Source organism: Scyliorhinus canicula, chromosome 7 (assembly GCF_902713615.1).
Source record: "Scyliorhinus canicula chromosome 7, sScyCan1.1, whole genome shotgun sequence".
NCBI lineage: Eukaryota > Metazoa > Chordata > Chondrichthyes > Carcharhiniformes > Scyliorhinidae > Scyliorhinus > Scyliorhinus canicula.
In genome coordinates, this window is record NC_052152.1 from 141,040,698 (window position 1) to 141,061,214 (window position 20,517).

The window sequence follows — 20,517 nt, forward strand, 5'->3', positions numbered from 1 at the left end:
ATTTCCGAAAATTTCCATCCCACCTCCCTGGCTCAAATCTGTGGTTTCCCCCGAATCTGCATTTCCCTTGACCCTGCCCCCAAATTCTCAATGAAGCTATTATTACCGGGCTCCCTGAATACTTCACTGGGGCTATCAGGAGCGGTGCTGTTGCTAGTGCTTTCAATCCCGACTCCCTGCACAAACTCTCCTCCATTCTGACCCAGTGGAAAGCAACCCCTCTGACCCAGCTCCGCACCTTCTCCACATTCACCGGCCAGTAGTAACACATCAGGTTCGGGAGACCCAGACCCCCTGCCTGCCTTCCCCTCTGTAGCAGTACCTTTCTAATTCTGGCCACTTCCCTCCCCATATGAACAAAGTAATCCTTCCCTCAAACTCTTTGAAAAAAGCCTTTGGCAGGAAAATCGGCAGGCATTGAAAAATAAACAGAAATCGCGGCAGCACGTTCATTTTTAACTGCCTGTTCCTGACCCGCCAGTGAGAGAGGGAGACCATCCCACCTTGCCAGATTAGCTTTCACTCTCCCCATCAAACTAGAAATGTTGTACCTGCGCAGCCCCCCCTACTTCCAGGCAACCTGAACCCCCAGGTACCTAAAGTGAGCTAGGAGAAGCAGCTTGAAAGTAAAGTGTTGCTTCACCACAAGCCAACATAGGACAGTAACCCCAGGGCTGCTGAGTGAAAGAACTTGAAGTGAGTTAGAACTTGGACAGCAAAATTTTCTATTACCAACTTCGTGCAGAGTAAAGTTGGAGGTTTGTCAGGAGTGTGTTGGCACATGACCTCGAGTGGGGAAGTGTTGAATGATGTTGAAGGTTTAGATTGGTGTCTTGCCTAAAATGGAATGGGAAAATATATGGTAAGATGTGTAGCGCCTCCCTCACAAGATCCTAGTCTTTGAGCCACACATTCAACTCTGATCTTATTTCCCCTGTGCCAACTTGCTTGTGGTTCGGGTAATAATCAGAGTTTATAACCTTGACGGTTCTGCCTTTTAACTTGGCTTCTACCTGCATAATACTCCCACAATAAAACCTTTTTATTTCTTCCGTTGGTAACCAGATGGACCACAGCAACATAATCGTTCTGCTGTCACTCTGTGTTCCTCCCCAGCCCTGAGGAAATGTCCTTGATCCTGACACTGGACAGGCAACAGAACCGTTGGGGCATTCACTGTTATCTGCAAACAACAGCATATATCCCACTAACTACACTGTTCCCTATTGAAACTACATTCCTTTTTACTTCCCACACTTGACTGGCCCAAAGTACCATGGTCAGCTTGCTCATCCTCCCTGCAGGGAGCTCTTACAAGCTGCAGGAACGTTGGACAATTGCAAGCCCTGAGTTTCTCCAGTGCTACTTTCTGGGTTCCCGTACCAATCTCACTTACAGATACGTCCTTCTGTTCCTGACCATGGACGCAGGAGATGTCACTGCCTTCTGGAATGAAGTGTCCAGGTATCTTCTCCCTCTTAATGTGTTGCAGTGTTTGAAGCTCAGACACCAGCTGAACATCGAGCTGCAGACACTTAACTGGATGGTTGCACTGGATCACAGATGGTACCAGTTTCCACATGTAACAGCTGCTGCCCAACCATGTTTATTTAGTTTTAATTAATTAGGTTTCAAGTTTAGGGATATTACTCAATGGTTTTGAATAGTTGGGTCATGGAGCTTTGATTTAATAAACTACTAATTTCTCTGTTTAAACTGCTGCCCAGTTTGGAGAGAGAAAAACCTGAAACCCACCAATCAAATAACTGATCGTCTACATGATGTTGCTAGGCCTCTGGTCTCATCTTTGGCTCCCTGTCTCAGACCAACCACTTTTTTTTGTAAAAGACTGGACAGGAAGCTCTGCCCTCACTGCATCGAGTTTCCATCACTTCTCAATGCTAAGCTGTCTGCCTTGTTAGCCCCCTACAGGGGCTGGTTTAGCTCACAAGGCTAAATTGCTGGCTTTTGAAGCAGGCCAGCAGCACGGTTCGATTCCCGTACCAGCCTCCCCGGACAGGCGCCGGAATGTGGCGACTAGGGGCTTTTCACAGTAACTTAATTGAAGCCTACTCGTGACAAGTGATTTTCATTTCATTCATTTCATTGTTGCACTAAAGCCAAACTGGTACAGCTCGGCCTCACTTAATGTCATTAATTGGTTCCTGGAAAACGTGGCGTTGTTCAAAGCAGTCTGCCTGAGGATCATAACCCCTGCTGCGCTTTTCTACTCCCTGGCTTTCTTTCAACATGGGAGTTTCCTGGGAACATCCCAAGCATAGGGTGACAGTAACATGAAATACTGCAAAATGCGAATGTTGGCTTTTAATGGAATAGTGACTGTGAGGATTCCTGTATTCCTATAGTTGCAGAATGTGATGTGGTATTTGTGAAGTTGGATTCCATTGCATGTCTGAAATTCCATAATTTACTCAATTGTTGGACTTTGAGGTCAACAGTGCGGAGTGTCATTATAATCAATGATGCCCTTATCTGCATTTTATTTAAACGCCTTTATTGGAATTTTCAATTATTTTGCATTCGTATCAAACAAAAGCAGAAAAATAGCTATAGGTATCAATGTACAACAGCACAAAACAATCGTCATTACATAATTGGGAACAAATAAGACCAGATGAATAAGGGGCAAAATCCCCAACATATTCCTGCTGCAGATAAATAATCTGTCTGCACCCAAACAGGATACATGCAACATTATATACCTACATCTCGCCTATAGCTACAAAACAATGCCACCAGAAGTAATCAATACTCCAGTGCTTAGGGGAAATGACTAATTTTTACAGCACAATTTAAATTCTTCTCCAGATCGGACATCCTATACCTTTTGAGGCCTAAATGACAAAGAGGACTGGGCACAACCAAATCTTCATACTCCACCTAGGGCCTCCCGTACAAGATGTAAAAAGAGAATAAGAATCCAAACTTCTATAATCCCATCTCCCAGCCCTAGGACCGTACTGTCCTCAAAAGGACTTCAGGATAAGAACCAAAAAGAATATAAATGGGTCCCAATCATAAATATGTGGGGACTTGCGTCCAAGAGCATACACATTATTTCACTCTCTCAAATACATATACTTGCATCTCTATTCCCCCCCACCCCACCTTGTGTGCTCTTCACGAGAAACAAACATGTTCTTAAATCCTCCTCTTTCTCTCATACACAATCCTATATCTGTCTCACATCTGTAAACACACTCACTCCTACATCTTCCTTTTTCTCATACACACACACACCCTACATCTCTTTCACACACTCCTCTCACGTGCCTCTGTTACTCTGGGTCTCCTTGTGTCCTGGTCTCTCCCAACTCATGGGTGCGACTTGCCCTGCTCCACACCTGGTCAGCTTTGCCTGTGACTTTAAGTTGACTTTGCCATAATTTCCAGCTCGTTCAAACAAAGGGTGCATGGCATGCTTGGCTGGAGGGCAGTTAAGAGTTAACCACATTGCTATGGGTTTGGAGTGATCTGTAGACCAGACCAGATAACGGTAGCAGATTTCATGAACATTTTATGGTTATGGTGTCTTGCTTCAGTCCACTTTTATCTTTTGGATATTGATGCTTCCTTTTTCAGACAACTGACTGAGAATACGGCCTCTTACTAGTGCGGGGAAAAATCGTGCAGCTATATTTTTGTTTAATGGAACAGTGCCTATAAGATGCTTTGACACACTCGGTTTTTCTATAGAGATGAATGCCGAATGTGTAAAAGCATCATTTTGCAATCCTGTTCACATTAAGCAAAGAATTAGGTGTCTACTTTGAGGTTCGACGGTTTTGAGTTAAATTGTAAAAAGTTTCACCATTGGCTTCTTTGTGTGGCTAACCATAACCCTTTGCATTGCAGACGGGAAGAAGTCTACGATAGATATTATCGCTATGATGATGTTTTGCGAAGGAAAGAGGAACCATACATGGACAGATTCCGGGAGCCTTGGGATTCCAGGGCTCCTCGTGAAGTTGATGGTAAGTAATATAATCCCTATAGTGCTGAAGACGATTGTTCGACCCATCAAGTCTGCACTGGCCCACTCACCTGCCCTATCCCCATAGCTGCATCTAACTTGCACTATGATGTGGCAGCGGGCGAGAGATTTGGGGACCTATTCATCCAGGAGGGCTTTCCAACTTGGAGACGTTAGAGGAGAAGTTTAAGCTGCCAGGTGGAAACAGGTTTTGGTATCTTCAGGTGCGGGACTTTGTATGGAGGCAGGTTCCAAGTTCTTCTTGCCTCCCCCTGAGGGGACTATAGGATAAGGTGATGGCAAAAAGAGCTGTTGGAGAGGGAGGGCGGGGTTCGGAGATATACAAGGGGTTTCGGAGATATACAGGGAGTTGGAGTGGGAAGGGGGCCCTATCGGGGAGGTGAAGAGGAAGTGGGAGGAGAGCTGGAAATTGAACTGAGGAAAAAGCCTTGAAGAGTCAATTCATCCTTGTCGTGTGCCGGACTTGGGCTTGATCCAGTTCAAGGTGGTCCACAGGGCCCACATGACGGTAGCCTGGATGAGCAGGTTCTTTGAGGAAGTGGAGGATAGATGTGGGCGGTGTGGAGGTAGCCTGGCGAACTATGTACACATGTTTGGGCCTGTCCAAAATTATGGGGATTCTGGCAGGCATTTGAGAACGTTATGTCAGAAGTCCTGGGAGGGAGGGTAAAGAGTCCAGAATTAGCAATATTTGGGGTATCGGAAGATCCGGGGGGGGGGGGGGGGGGGGCAAAATCAGGAATGTGGGTCAGTGATATGGCAGGGTTACTCAGTCTGGGGGGGGAAAAAATCATGTTCACTTTGAGAGGATCATTCAGGGTTTGCCCGGAAATGGCAGCCATTCATCGATTTCTTCAAGGGAAATTGAACGTCAGCAGTAAGGGGAGGGGGAGGAAATTGGGAGGCATAGCAATGTTGGATAAGGACAGGGAACGTAGTATACCGGTAATTAGGGGATAGGGTGGGAGTAGTAGGGGACTTTATTTACTTTTTTTTAAGGTGTTTTGTGTGTGTTGGCCCACGCGGTCGTTTAAGAAATGTTCATGTGTTAAACTGAAAATTACAAATGCTTCCATGAAATATTTTCTTTTAAAAAAAACTTGCACTATGGTGCAATTTAGCATGGCCAATCGAGTTAACCTTCACACCTTTGGACTGTGGGGGTGAAACCGGCACACCTGGAGGCGTCCCTGGTGCTGTGATGCAGCAGTGCTAACCACTGCCTTTTCGTTTCCGCAATTAATAAGCAGATGTCTTATGTTGAAGAGAAACATGGCAAATGCTTTCAGAGATTCAAGTTTTACATTCTTCTATTTTTATTACCCACATATATGCGTACTTTAAAAAAATAAATTAAGTACCAATTCATTTTTTTTTTCAATTGAGGGGCAATTTAGCGTGGCCAATTCACCTACTCTGCACATTTTTGGGTTGTGGGGGCGAAACCCACGCAAACACGGGGAGTGTGTGCAAATTCCACACGAACAATGACCCAGAGCCGGGACCGAACCTGGGACCTCGGTGCCGTGAGGCAACAGGGCTAATCCATTGTGCCACCATGCTGCCCCATAAATGCGTACTTAAGCAAAGTCCTAGGATATTGCCCTGTAAGATTTTGGGTTGTCAATAACCCAACCTTCATTCCTGTCTGAAGCAGTTCACATGAAAACAATTTTGGGCAGTAATGCTTTATCTATTCCCATAGCCAGTTTAACAATCCTAATAGGCCTTCCTCAGGAAACTATTCAACTATTCTGAAATAGTGTGTTCAGTGGAGCAAGCTGGCTGAGTTTGTGTTCTCGTTTCCCCAGCTTTTGCAGTTGGCATCACGTGGTCATAACATGCTGGTTAGCACTCTTTCTTTTTAAAAGACTTTACTTCTGTCCTTATTTGTTACATGAGTAGCAAACAGTGTGAAAATTCATGGCTGTGATTAGGGTCTGCAGTCACATGTCGGACTTTGTTTGTGATGAGGGGACACATCTGGCGCACTAATTCCATTAGGAAAGGAAATCTGTCCGTACCTGGTCTGGCCTGCAGACTCTGGTTGACTGTAGCAAGTCTCTGTTGTACAAAATAGCTTAGAATCAAATTTTAAACTAGGTGGACCACCCAAAATTGGCCGAGGAACTGGAAACCACAATAGTGCATCCAAGTCTGTTGATCCTGCAAATTTTCCTTTACTAACATGTGGAACCTGTGCCATATTGGGAGAGCTGGTCAAACAACAGCCTGGCATATGATTCTGTGGTATGACTATATTCCAGTCATCACCATCCCATGGTATGCCTGCACCATTGCCGATTGGATAGATATCAAACTGATCTAGCCACTCAACTGGGCATTGACTGTCGGTCAGCAGTAGAATTGTCATTGAGCACAATCTGCAATCTCATGGTCTGGCATATACCTCATTCCTCCTCCCAAGAGGGAGGATCAGCCCTGCTTTGATGGACAATGCAGGAGAGCATTCCAGGAGTGACGCCAGACATGCCTAAAATGGAGTGTAAACCTGATAGGGCTACAATGCAGGACTAGGAATAATAATAGTCCCAGATGACCATAGGCTGCTTTCCTCTTTTAGGGGGAGAGCTGACTAGTGGTGGTTTAACCTGAGGATCACCACATCTCAGACGAGAGGCAAGGTTGAGAAGGTGATCCATGCCAAACAGCAAAAGCAGCATACAATAAATAGAGCTGAGTGATTCCACGATCAGCAGCTGGTTATTTTTCTGATGTTTCCATACTTAGGCTTGTGTTCTTGTCGGTGAATGCTTGCTCGTTTCCCAATGTATATCCACTTTGCTTGACCGCTAGCTAAATTCATAACTTGCTCAAGAATCAAAAATAACCTTCCTCTGCTCTCTGCTGGTTTCATAGAACATAGAAGAGTACAGCACAGAACAGGCCCTTCGGCCCTCGATGTTGTGCCGAGCAATGATCACCCTGCTCAAACCCAACAACCCCCCCCCCTTAACCTTACTTTTTAGGACACTACGGACAATTTAGCATGGCCAATCCACCTAACCCGCACATCTTTGGACTGTGGGAGGAAACCGGAGCACCCGGAGGAAACCCACGCACACACGGGGAGGACGTGCAGACTCCGCACAGACAGTGACCCAGCCGGGAACCGAACCTGGGACCCTGGAGCTGTGAAGCATTTATGCTAACTACCATGCTGCTGTTTCAGTCACCTTTTATTGTACCTGTAGTATTGGATCATTTGCTCTTGAAGGTAAATGTGTTGCATTAAATTCTGGCTCTGATTTCAGCTGCAAAACAATTAAAACAGTAATGCAACCTATTTGGAAGCATATTCCGTTCCTTGTAGAAAGTGGAGTGATGTAGAAAGTATTAGTCCGTGTGATTTTGGGTGGGATGCGAGGTTAGTCAGAGTTCCCAAACCTAGTTGCTTTGCACTGGAAAGCAAAAGTGAACTATAGATAGAAGCCAAATATTAGAAATTTGTAGGGCCTTCGAATCTTGAACCAACAGCATCTGTAAGGTACAGCAGGGTTGTTGGTAGACATGTCTTTGGAGAGAATGAGATCTCAGCAGTGTCATTTCACTTGGCCAAGACAGAATGAGTGGAGTACATCAGGTAAAAAAGTTACTTTACCTGTCTTTTTTCCTCCGAAACCCAAGATCCGATGAGAAGAGAACGCCGAAGAGAAGAACTGTATCGGAAGTATTATGATGAAATCCAGAGACGTTATGATGCTGAAAGACCTGTGGATTGTTCCGTTATTGTAGTCAACAAACAGCAAAAGTGAGTATACAAAAATGCTCCTCTATATTGAACCTCTGGTGTCCCTGGGATGTCCCAAATCACTTAGTAATTATTTTCGAAGTGGGCTTACTGCTGCAGTGTAGAAAACACAACAGCCACTTTTGCACACGCCATGGTGGTGGCCAGTTAATGATTAGAGTGATACCTACTTGACTTCAACTTCTGTAGCATCCCCGTTGGATGCGAGTTCCAGACCCCCATCAATTTATTGGTGAAATGAGTTCTCTTTAATTTTTTTATCCTATTCTTAACATTACAAAGCCAATGCGCGGAGTGGACAGAGCAAACTCTTAATCCATTTCATTGCTTGCTCCAAAAACCAATTCAAATACAAATTGAATGCATTCACGATTTCTACAAGAGAGACCTACAAGGTCCAAGCTGACAAGAAAAGGCATTGTACTTCATCTTGGGCATAATCTGACGCTTGATTTTAGGCCAAATTCCTCTATAATCTACAAATTACTTTGAATCTCTCCTACTATGCTATTGATTCCTATGAGGGAAATAGTGTTCCATCACACTCCTGACCTGTGCCTTGTTAATGGTGGACAGGTTTTTGGGAGTCAGGAGGTGAGTTGCGTGTTATAGGATTCTGAACCTCTGATCTGCAGTTGGAGCCACAGTATATGGCTATTCCAGTTCAGTTTCTGGTCAGTGGTAACCCCCATATGTTGATAATGGGGGATTCAGTGATGGGAATAGCGTATGGTGGCACTGCCTCATAGTGTCGGACCCGGGTTCGTTTCCGATCTCGGGTGACCGTGTGGAGTTTGCACATTCTCCTTGTGTCTTCGTGGATTTCCTCCCACAGTCCAAAGATATGCAGGCTGGGTGGATTAGCCATACTAAATTATCCCTAAGTGTTCAAAGGTTAGTAGGGTTGAGGGGTTAGGGTGGGGGCATGGCAATTAGTGGGTGCTCTTTCGGAGGATCGTTCGAGACCCAATGGGTGAATGGCCTCCTGCACTAGGGATTCTATGATCCTAATGTCATGGGGCAATCATTCGATCCTCTTTTTTTTTTAGATGGTTATTGCCTGGCTCTTGGTGTGGTGCAAATTTCATTTGCCACTTGCAGGCCAAGCCTGGATAGTCACGGTCTTGCTGTATTTGGAGATGGGCTGCTTCTGTATCTGCGAGTCCTAATGTTGCTGAACATTAAGCAATATTCCCATTGACTCCAGTTTTGCTAGTGCTCCTTAATGCCTTAATCTGTCAAATGCTACCTATAGGTCAAGGGCAGTCACACTCATTTCACCTTTTGGAGTTCAGCTCTTTGTCTATGTTTGAACCAAGGCTGTAATAAAGTCAGAAGATGAGTGGCCCTGGTGGAACATAAATTGAGCATCAGTGGGCAGGTTATTGTTAAACAAGTGCTGCTTGATAGCAAATGTCAGTCACTGTCATCTATCCTGATAAATGAGAGTAGACTGATGGGGCAGTAATTGACCCGGTTGGATTCGTCCTGCTTTTTGTGCAGGACCCGGACAGTTTTCCAAATTGCTGGATAATTGCCAACGCTGTAGTTATACCTGGAACATTTTGGCTAGGTGCATGGCTGAAGCAGAGCACAAGTCTTAAGTATTGTTACCAGAATATTGTCAAGTACGATGGCCGTTGCAGTATTTAGTGCCTTTTCAGCTTTTTGTGATCAATTCACTGGATACTGGAATATGTGATGCTGGGGACCTCCAGAGGAGGCCAAGATGCATCATCTACTCTGCGCTTCTGGCTGGAAATAGTTGCAAATGCTTCAGCCTCATCTTTTGCACTGATGTTGGGTTCCTGCACCATGTGGATATTTGTGGATCCAACTCCTCCAGTGAGTTGTTGAATTGACTACCACAATACATGACTGGATGTGGCAGGATGCCGAGCTTAGATCTGAATTGGTTGTAATCAATAGATCTGTCTGTCTGTCTTGCTGCTTCTGCTGTTTGGCATGCACGCCAGTCTTGTGTTGTAGCTTTACCAGGTTGACACCTCGTTTTATGCCTGTTGCAGCTGAAGGCCCACAGCTCCTCATGGTTTCCCAGTCTAAGTTGTTAGATCTTCAGAGTCTACCTCATCGAGCATGGTGGGGGTAGGAAGAATGGGGAAACTGAATTCTCCTTCGAAGGTAAGAGGCTAATAAATGTTGGTACTTGGAGGTCTTTGTACACGGGCAGGTTCAGCAGTTAATTGTTACCCTTCATGGCAAGGTCTGTTGGGAGTGCCTGAATAATTAAGTCTTGCTGCCATTATTTTGAGGTTTAATTGGCCCACTCCTGGAATATTGTAGAGTTCAAGTCTCAGTACCTAATCAAGGACATCCTTGCCTTTTGAGGGAGCTCTACTAAGGTTCACTAGACTGGATCGTGGGACGAGGGGTGGTCCTGACGATGGGGAGAAAAGTGTAGAATGGATATTCTCTGAAACAGAGAATGAGAGGTGAAACACAATAAACTAGATCCTGCAGGCAGGTTGGTTGGAGAGTCCAGAACCAGAGGTCATAGTTTCCAAATTAGTGGTTGGCCATTCAGGACAGAGAAGAAATGTTCGACTTTAATTCTCTATGCTAGAGAGCTGTAAGTACTCGATCGATCAGTGTATTAAGACTGCAATTGATTGGGTACAGGAAGTTGATGAATGTGGACTTGGGGCTTGGAAAATGGAATTAAGGTGAGAAATCACCATGCTCTTATTCAATGGCTTGATGGGTCATTTCATAGAATGTACTGGGCAGAAGGAGGCCATTCGGCGCATCGAGTGCACCGATCCTTGGAAAGAGCAGCCCACTTAAGCCCATGTCTCCACCCTATCCCCATAAACCAGTAACCCCACCTAACCTTTTTGGACACTAAGGGCAATTTATCATGGCCAATCCGCCTAACATGCACATCTTTGGACTGTGGCAGGAAACCTACGCAAACACAGGAAGAATGTTCAGACAGACAGTGACCCAAGCCAGGAATTGAACCTGGGACCCTGGAGCTGTGAAGCAACTGCTAACCACTGTGCTACCACGCTACCCTATGTGGCTTATTTCTTCTATTCTGTATCTGGAAAACATTGCTGTTCAGGTTCCATGTTACTGTTTTTCAGGATAGTTGTGTCTGCTTTCTCATAGTTTATTTTGCTTAGCCTACCAAATCCCAGCTGCTACATATGATCTTGGATGCTGTGACTAATTTCCAAGGCACTGGCAGGAGGACGTGTTCCTTGATCAGTGGATAACGTTACAGCAGTATTGTGGATTTAATTACCTCTGAATCTTTTGCTACTTTGTTTCTGCATATGTTTTTCTATTGTTCCCGTGTTGTGTAATGAGGATATCTGAGCGCATACATTTGGTTTCATTTTTATAATTTGTTCTTCATAGGTATTCATTTATAGGTTGACCTGTTAGATGTTTTTTGTACCTGATTAGGGAATATGCAGAGTCTGTTGGTCGAAAGGTTCGTGACCTTGGTATGGTTGTCGATTTGATATTCCTGAACACTGAAGTGTCGCTTACCCAAGCTCTTGAAGATGTCAGCAGGGGAGGCACAGCATTTGCTATTGTCATTACTCAACAACATGAAATACACAGATCATGTACTGTTAATATCCTGTTTGGAACACCACAGGGTAAGTTTTGCCTTTTTAGTTTTACGCTATTTATTGGCTTTTTGCTTTCTTCTGCACTGCTGCTGCCAGATGACTAAAAAATATTGCATCTATTTAATTCTAAGATGGTTTGCTGGACTTCCTTTTTTTTTGTTTGACTTGCAATTGACTAATTGCAGCGTTGGCTACCCATCATTTCGAGACAGGTGGGTGGACTTGTGACTGAATTGGCCAATTCTCAACCCACGGGCCTTTGGGTACATGGGGCAGGATGTCCACAAGGTAGTGGATCCAGTGCAAGATTTGCTCCCTTTTTTTCCTTCTCTGCTGTCCTCTAGCAGCACTGTGTAAAGAAATAGTGATTTGGGCAGCATGGTAGCACAGTGGTTAGCACAGATGCTTCACAGCTCCAGGGTCCCAGGTTTGATTCCCAGCTTGGGTCACTGTCTGTGTGGAGTCTGCACGTTCTCCCCGTATCTGCCTGGGTTTCATCCGGGTGCTCTGGTTTCCTTCCACAGTCCAAAAATGTGTAGGTTAGGTGGATTGGCTATGCTAAAATTGTCCTTGGTGTCCAAAATAGGTTTGGTGGGGTTACGGTGATAGGGTGGAGGTGTGGGCTTGGGTAGGTTGGAGATGTGGGCTTGGGTAGAGTGCTCTTTCCAAGGGCCGGTGCAGACTCGATGGGCCGAATGGCCTCCACTAAATTCTGTGATTCTATACTATAGCTGTTCAGTAAGGAGCTGGGACTCGATGTGTTACAATGGATAGCTTGTTACCATTCTGAACGATCTCTGTAGTTGACGTGCAATACAAGAGTGGTGATGACAGCTTTGTACACTAGGACTTAATTGACTTGTGGAGGTCTTTATTGTTCAAGCATTTGGTGTCGTAGCTTGTAGATGGCTGAGCTGGTGTGGCTGATGGTGTATTGGATGTCTGAGTGAATGGTGCCCTTTGAGAGAGATGACTGCCACGGCATGGGCAGCGTTCAACATATTGTAGAGTCTCCTTCAACGTATATGGGAGGTGAAATATTTATCCAACCAGGTGTGGGTTGATATGTTTTATTTTAGTAACATTAAAGGATATGTGAGATTTTTTTCTTATGCTGAATTGAAGGGATAAAGGGTGGCTTGCAAATCTGATTTACATTGGGGAGATGGTGGCATAAAGGTAATCTAGAGCATTGGGCACATGTTCTGAGGATATGAGTTCAGAGCCCACCTCGGCAATTAATCTGGAGTATAAAGCTAATCTCAATAATGGTGACCATGACAACTATCGTCTCTTAATTGTTGTAAAAACCTGTCTGGCTCACTAATGTCCTTTTTTAAGAAAGAAAATCTGCCATCCTTTTATCTAGTCAGGCCTCCATGTGGCTCCAGACCACAGCAGTATGATTGACTTTTATCATATATTATCATAGAATTTACAGTGCAGAAGGAGGCCATTTGACCCATCGAGTCTGCACCGGCTCTTGGAAAGAGCACCCTACCCAAGGTCAACACCTCCACCCTATCAGCAAGCGATTGATCTTGGGGCCGAATACCTGTTGGTGTCCCTTCATGTAGCCTTGCTTGACTCAATCTGGATTTTTACGGTGTCAACTCAAAGCAATTACAGTTATATCATCATGAAGCAATTCAGGACTATGATGAGCACAATACACAAAAGTTTCCATGATTTACTGAATCAAATAATTTGGCAATGAAGAGTTCCTGCTGGTGTTCTTGACGCTTTATTTTAATTTGTCTGGAAAAGAAAGCCATGTCAGTGATTCACCTGTCAGTAATCCATAGTCATTTCAAGGATTTCCTCAGTTACAGGAAGATGGCAGTGCAGGATAATGTCAGGATTTTCCTTGCTATGGGCAAAAGAGAAATAAGTTCCACAGCATAATTTATCTAACTTCCTTTAATTACAATTGTTGCATTTCCTTCCAAGACCACCAGATGAGTACATGGAGTCTTGATGTTAGTAAATCCGTACCAGCTATAAAAAGCTCAGCTGGGACAGGAAAGCTTTTCAGCCCTGATGGTGTTTTTCATTTGTTTAATTGCTTGTTCAATTTCTGCCATCAATGGTGGTTCACCCATGGGATTCTACCACAGGGTACGGGGGGATAATCTGGAGACTTATTAACTAGCACTGTGGATTTGCAGTTGCGTTAACCATGTTGATTCCAGTGTTGATAGGTGGAAGTGTTATCCTTTTGAAGTGAGACACCAGTCTGTGAATCATGGGGATTTTGTCCATTTGGCTTTGGTCTACCAACGGCCCTGAGGCTTGAAGAAATCTTTATTATGGTCACCCATTGTTGGGGGTCTCTGGATTTCTCTTCCCACCACATGTCCCTTTTATCTTCCACATTTTTCTTCAAGCATCAGCGTTGAACTATAGGGAATACTGCTTTTTTGACTTGTGGCCTTGATTGATGCATTCAGTTTTGATTCAGATGGTCCATGGAAGGTAACCAAGGCTCAAATCTTGCATTCATCAGTACAGACTGCCTCTTCTTTGACATCTACTGTCAATAGAAGGTTATTTGGGAAATGTGCCATATAAAGCCAGACTGGTCTATTTTTGGGTTGTCTGCCTTTTATGTTGTAGCAACTAGCTGAATGAGTTTTTGCTCCCCATTGCCAGCAAGTGCTCCTTTGAGAGAGGTTGTAAATTAAGGAACCAAAGAAAATTTAACCATGGTGTTGCAAACACTAAAATATAATGGCTTCCCTTGGTGGTGTTCAATGATTACTATCTGGATTAAGAATATGGAATGTTTCAGAAATTGATGGTGATTAAGTGACTATCTCACAAAATGGACACTGTCCATTGAAGCAAATTTTACCATGCTATTGAAACTGGAGTTTCTTTACTGTAGTATAAGCTTAGTATAAGCTTTGATAGGGCAGCATGGTGGCACAGTGGTTAGCATTGCTGCATCACAGCGCTGAGGTCCCAGGTTCGATCTCGGATCTGGATCGCTGTCCGTGTGGAGTTTGCACATTCTCCCTGTGTTTGCGTGGGTTTCGTCCCCACATCCCAAAGATGTGCAGGGTAGGTGGATTGGCCATGCTAAATTGCCCCTTAATTGGAAGAAGTGAATTGGGTTCTCTAAATGTACTTTTTTTTAAAAAAAGAGTTACTATTGATCACTGCTTTATGCAGCTAGGAAAAACTAACCCAATTCCTAATATTGCATTAATAATGTAGCTACGGTCAACAAAAAGGCGTTAAATGTAATTTTTGTCCACATTGATTTCTTTTTTGCATTTCACATCTAGAGCATCGTAACATGCCAATGGCTGATGCAATGATCTTGGTTGCACGTAATTATGAGAGGTACAAGACGGAAACGCGTGACAAAGAGCGAGAAGAGGTTGCAAGAAAGGCGGCTAAAATGGCAGATGAAGTAATCATGCGTGAGCGGGAGCCTACTCAAGGAAATCTGGAAGAACGAGGAAATCCCCCCAGCATCCAGCCACTGTTGAACTTGCTTGCTGATGGAAGATACCTCACCATAGAGGAAATTGACAAGATCATAGAATACCTGAGAGAGAAAAAGGAACGATTTATTAGAGGAGGAGACTCCTTGCATGGTAACATTTATGACTTGTTTATGTAGATTCCATGACTGTCTGTGTAGATATTGATGTTTTAAAATTTTAATTGGAATTGCTATTTTACTTTAACTTCTGTAACAGATTAGAACCACTGTCAGTTGACTTCCCTTGAAGGAAATGTACACTTTGGTTACCACACAAAGACATATGATAAATGTTCCTGGTTGTAAATGGTCTGCTTGGAAGATATATCTGCTTGGTTTCAGGCTAAACTGAAATTGGATCTATTGTTAGTTTAGCTTTACGTTTTTTTCCCGATACATTGCCCTATAATTCCTTTCTAAATTCTAAAAATCCGAATCACCCCTTAACTTACCAAGTTTCAGGGAATACAAGCTTGGTTTACCTCATTTCTTTCTGAATCGCTGGTTGCCTTAACATTCTAGTGCATTTATGCTGCATTCCTTTCAAGGAAAAGGCCCTTGTTATCTAAGTTAATAAATATAGTAGTTAAAAGCCATCACACAAATCAGTGAAACACCGATCATCACTTTCCCCTAGATGGAGTATATAGCCGTTATCCTAGATAGTGGACCTGGAGAAGATGTTTCCACAAGTAGGAGAAATTAGAACCCGAGGATACAGCCTCAGATTGAAAGGATTGTCCTTTAAAACTGAAGCGAGAAGAAATTTCTTCAGCCAGAGGCTGGTGAATCTGTGGAACTCACTGCCACAGAAGGCCTTGGAGGCCAAGTCATTGAACGTCTTTAAGACAGAGATAGGATCTTGATCAGGGGTTATGGAGCGAAGGCAAGAGAATGGGAATGAGAAACCTATCAGCCGTGATCACATCGCGAAGCAGACTGGTTGAACGGAATGGCCTAATTCTGCTCCTATATCTTATGGTCTTATCGCTACCCGTTGCATTATAACCAGGATCTTTGGTCAGACCTCTGATTCAATTAGTAGCATGATCTGACCTTAGTGGTTAATCACTTATGAATGCTGTGGTTTTATGCTGCAGTAAATTGTGATGGTTGTGATAAAGATTTTTTTTTACCAATTTTCTTGACAGGGTCTGTTCACAATCCAGCTGCCCTGCCTAGACCAAACATGGGTTCCGTAGGGATGAACCCACTTGATGCACAGCCGTCTCTACCATCTGCTCCGTCTTTAAAGGGAGGGCCACAAGACACACAAGCAGCACAGCAGCAGGAGCTCCAAGCCAAGATTTTAAGCCTCTTCAACAGTGGAGCATCTGGTGCAAATACAAATACTGTAGGAACACAGGGCCCAGCTTATGGAAGTGCACTGAATACCCAGCCTCAAAACCGAGCTGGCCAGCTTGCTCTGAGTAACTCTTCGTATCTGTCTCAAGCTCAGCAGCGCATGACAGGTCCTAATTCACAACTTCCAGCGTTAATGAGTCAAGCAGTTGCACCAAGAGCTACTGCCATTCGCTCACCTCTGCCTCAATCCCAAGGTCTTTATGGCCAGCAGCAACCTCGAGGTCCAACCCCTAATCAGTCAAGTGCTTTGTCTCAGGCCCAGAGATCTGGTGTTGCAACAGGTATAAACTTTGATAACCCTAGTGTGCAAAAAGCATTGGATACCCTGATTCAAAGTGGTCCATCTTTATCCCACTTGGTGAACCAAGCGTCTACCCAGGTGCCACGCCCTGGGCAGCCAATGAACCCAGCTTCTATGGCATCTTACCAGCGCCACTACTGAGCCTGGTTGCAAGGGGAGGGAGTTGCCCTTATGGAAGAGCAGTCAGCACACCCATCAAAACCCCCTTATGGCTACCTGTTAAGGTTTCATAAACAAATGTAGGTTATTAAATGAGTGCCTCATTGGGGGAAAAAATGGTTACTGTTCAGTTCAGGTGTGTTTAAAAAAAAAAATCAGTTGCTTTTATAGTAACCCCATAATTGAAACATTTTATAAAGGCACTTCTAACTGTATATATAAAAATCTACATTTGTTCATGAACACGGCCATAATAGTAATCACCTAGTTTATGTTGACTTTGATCTTTTAAAATAAACAAAATTGAAATGTTAACCAGATGATTCTGTGTATTGAAGCATGATGCTGCAGTCTGAATCCAGTGTTTTTAAATGGATATTTCTAAAAATGTAACAAATCCAGGATAGCAGACCTTAACTAAAGTAAACAGGTTTTTATATTTTAATGTTTTTGTCACTTTTTTTCCTTTTATAACTAAATCCTAGGCTAGACAGGTTGTCATTGTCATATGGTTCTGTAAAATTGACATTTGTAAGTTTTATGGTTTCCTGTTACATTTGTGATCCCCTTTCCCTTGTGTACATTCTCTTCAGCTGTGAGCAAGTGCTTTACATGCTTAATTTGTAGCCAGTGCCATTTGCAGTTGTGGAATGGTGGCTGTTGTATATTTCTTGGTAGTTCAATGTTTGAGTCACTACTTTCATCTGGTTTGTAAAGAATAAAGGTTTCTCTTCCATTTTTCCCCTTTGGTTGTGTATGTATGTGAATGTATATACTATGGATGGGCAGGAGGTTGCAAAAGTATTGTTAACTCAAAGGTGGATGACAGAAATCCATTGGCAATTTTTTGGGGAACTATTCCAGTCTGACTGAAGCTAACTTTTTTTTTTACCCCACTGCTGAGATCTGCACAAAAGAATTGTGTAACATTGAATTTCAAGAAAACTACAGCAGCAGAAATTAGCGTGGGACAGACTGGAGAATTTCTTTTTAATTCAAAGCTTTTTTTGAAAGGGGGTTTGTTGAAATTGATGGCAGTGGAACTGTGAACTTTCATTGCAATAATGTGATGGTGGTCAAGGGCGTGTGTCTACATGAGTATAAGTTGTAAACAATAAATATACTTAAGGCCAAACATGGAGAAGTTACATTGGGGATCTAGACTGGTATCTACCTGAATCCATTTAAAAAGGAGACAAAGTTTGAGGATGAAATGAAGGTAGTTAAATTGGAAAACTTGAGGATGTCATAGATAGAAGTTATATGGGCATGTCGTACAATCTATTCCTTTTTTTGAAAATTCTACACAAATAGTGGAAGTGAAGCTGAGACTCTCGGGTGTAGTTCAACTTTTTGATAAAATTATCGGTGGAAGTGTCTCTTAAGATTACCTAGATTAAGTTGGCTGAATCAACTTTTATTAAATTCCCTGGCTTTTCTCAATGTTTAGTACCCACCATCATCAGTAATTCCCTGCAGTAATTCAACCCAGAGCAAGAATGTCATGGTGCAGTGAATCACAGATGTAGTCATAATGACCAGAGAGGTCACAATTGCCTGCCATCTTTTAAATGGTGAAGGCCATTAGCTTACAGATAATACTTTAGCTTTGACTGTTGCCCTTTCTTTGTTACCTGCTTATTCTTGCTTCCTCTGTCGTCATGGAACAAATGACAGCCAACTAATTACTGTATTCAAGTTCTGAGTATAGTGTAACTGGAGCACATGAAAAGTCCAAGTGATTGTGTTGTGGTTTCTCTCTCTCTTCCCCCCCCCCCAACTACAATTTTGGTAGAACTTGGTGCAGGGAGCAGTTGGAAATTATGGTTTGAGTTATAGGAATTTTTTTTAACCGTAGTTTATTAATTTTGATAGTGTTAATATGTTCAGTGATAACATTGTGTGTAATCTATGCCTGGATGTTTCTATCCATGATCTAGATGAGAATCGGTCCTTAGCTGTTAAAACAATGGTCTTTTTGCTGTCATGTCGGGGCTGTGGGAAATAAACATGGAGGCCTTAACAGTTCGTGACTATAATTTATACCAACCCTGTTTCTATGTAATTGTACAAGACTGAGACTCTTATGATGCAAAGTTGTCCAGTTTGGTTCATATGGAAACTAAGAAAATCATTTGTGGATAAGTGGGTGTTCTGAGCTGGAAGATTTGGGGATATATGACTGTAGAGAACACCAGTCTCTAGAAAAGGAAAAGTGAGGTAAGACAATGGTGGAAATAATAGTGTCAATTATAGGACAGTTAAGGCACAGTAGTGTCAACTTACCCTTGTGACGATTTTTATGGTTGGACAAGAAGGAATGTCTTTAAGGAAGGGGGGGGGGGGGGCGCGGGGGAGAGAAACAAAATTGCATTGTTGCATTGCCACTTGTAATGATGATCCAAAGAATGGTGATTACCAATGCTTATTTCGGAGATCTGATCGTGTGCATTGTTTGAAGACCAGTCAGTGTAATGACCTATGTCTTCATATGATGACCAAAAGCAATTATATAATTCCACTTAAGCCCCTTGTATCCCATTTCTGGTAAAGCAGTGAGGCAATACACCTGTTTATTCCTTATGGCTCAACAGGGTATTATTTATGTTTCAGACACCCAGAATACTGTGTGGATAGCAGGACATGTGATCATCAGCCAGGCACGTGACAGAGCAGCCACCAAACCGTACGGGATCAATCTTGGCTTTGATATACGTGGTTTTTCAGTTCATTGGCTGAGCACACCTGATCTGAGATGGCACGAGCTCCATGACTTAATAAGGCACCGCCTGGCACAGCACCAGCCCCCAAAGTATCTGCTCATTCATTTGGGAGATAATGACATAGGTTATGTCCAGGCTAGTAACATAATATATATGGCAAAAGAGGTGCTGGGAGCACTGAAAACCCTATTACCAAAGACTACATTGATTTGTTCAGAGTTGCTCCCACGTCCTCATTGGGCTTTTCAGCCTGGTGCTCAACTTGAGAATGACAGGAGAACTATAAATGGGGTAATAAAAAAATACATGGCATTAAAGGGCCAAAGATTCATAGAACACTCTTTTGACATAAAGTGTCAAGCTCTTTATGTTGGTAGAGGAGATTATTTAACTGATGTTGGTGTAGATTTATTCACTAACTCTTTGATGGACAGTCTGAAATATTACATGAGGGAAGATCTGATGTTATGGTAGTTAGATTGTTTCCTGCTTGATTGGCATTCCCTCTCCTGTTGCCTGGTGACCTGAAACCAGTAAGTGGCTGCGACACTACTGGCCTGTCTACAGTTAGGTTGGTTGATCTGTTGGTCAACACAGGGAGGATTTGTCAAACTCCTCTTGGGCAGCTGCTGACACACCAAACAGATCAGTTGCCAAAGTACTGTTGAGTAAATAAAAGTTGAAATGGGATGCTGTGTAATTGCATCCATATGTGTATTTGATTTGTTAGTTTGAGATGGCTTAATTGACTAGTCAAGGGAAATTTTTCATGTCTATTTGAATGGATTTTTGTTCGTAATAAATGCAGGCTGATTGGCCTTTCATCGTTAAGTGGTGTTGTGTTTTTCATTTTAAAATGCAAGATTGAATTCCAAAACAAACAGCTGCTTCAGAAGCGGGTGCCATGCCACTGGCAATGGAGTACAAAGTTTTACGTATGGAAGTGGAAGTTTTTATGCACTAGCTCCTTTTTTTTTAAAGTACTTGATTGTGTGAAGTGCAAAAAATCGGATACAGCACTACAGATGCAAATATTCATGTATTGTGTCTCCTAGCTTGATCAGCAGTAACCTTTTGGTGAGTG

General features: G+C 43.2%; 1 protein-coding gene across 3 annotated transcripts in view; it reads left to right on the plus strand.

Annotated features, from left to right (window-relative positions):
* LOC119969422 (nuclear receptor coactivator 5-like) overlaps nucleotides 1-20,264 on the plus strand; it is a 38,812-nt gene extending 18,548 nt beyond the window's left edge. For all 3 annotated transcript variants that reach the window (XM_038803045.1, XM_038803046.1, XM_038803047.1), the window contains 6 exons: nucleotides 3,877-3,995; nucleotides 7,664-7,787; nucleotides 11,220-11,419; nucleotides 14,683-14,997; nucleotides 16,037-16,531; nucleotides 19,324-20,264. In XM_038803045.1, coding sequence (XP_038658973.1) covers nucleotides 3,877-3,995; nucleotides 7,664-7,787; nucleotides 11,220-11,419; nucleotides 14,683-14,997; nucleotides 16,037-16,531; nucleotides 19,324-19,907 — 1,837 coding nt within the window. In that variant the 3' untranslated portion in view covers nucleotides 19,908-20,264. The remainder of the gene's footprint in view (nucleotides 1-3,876; nucleotides 3,996-7,663; nucleotides 7,788-11,219; nucleotides 11,420-14,682; nucleotides 14,998-16,036; nucleotides 16,532-19,323) is intronic.
* The last annotated feature ends 253 nt before the right edge of the window (nucleotides 20,265-20,517 follow it).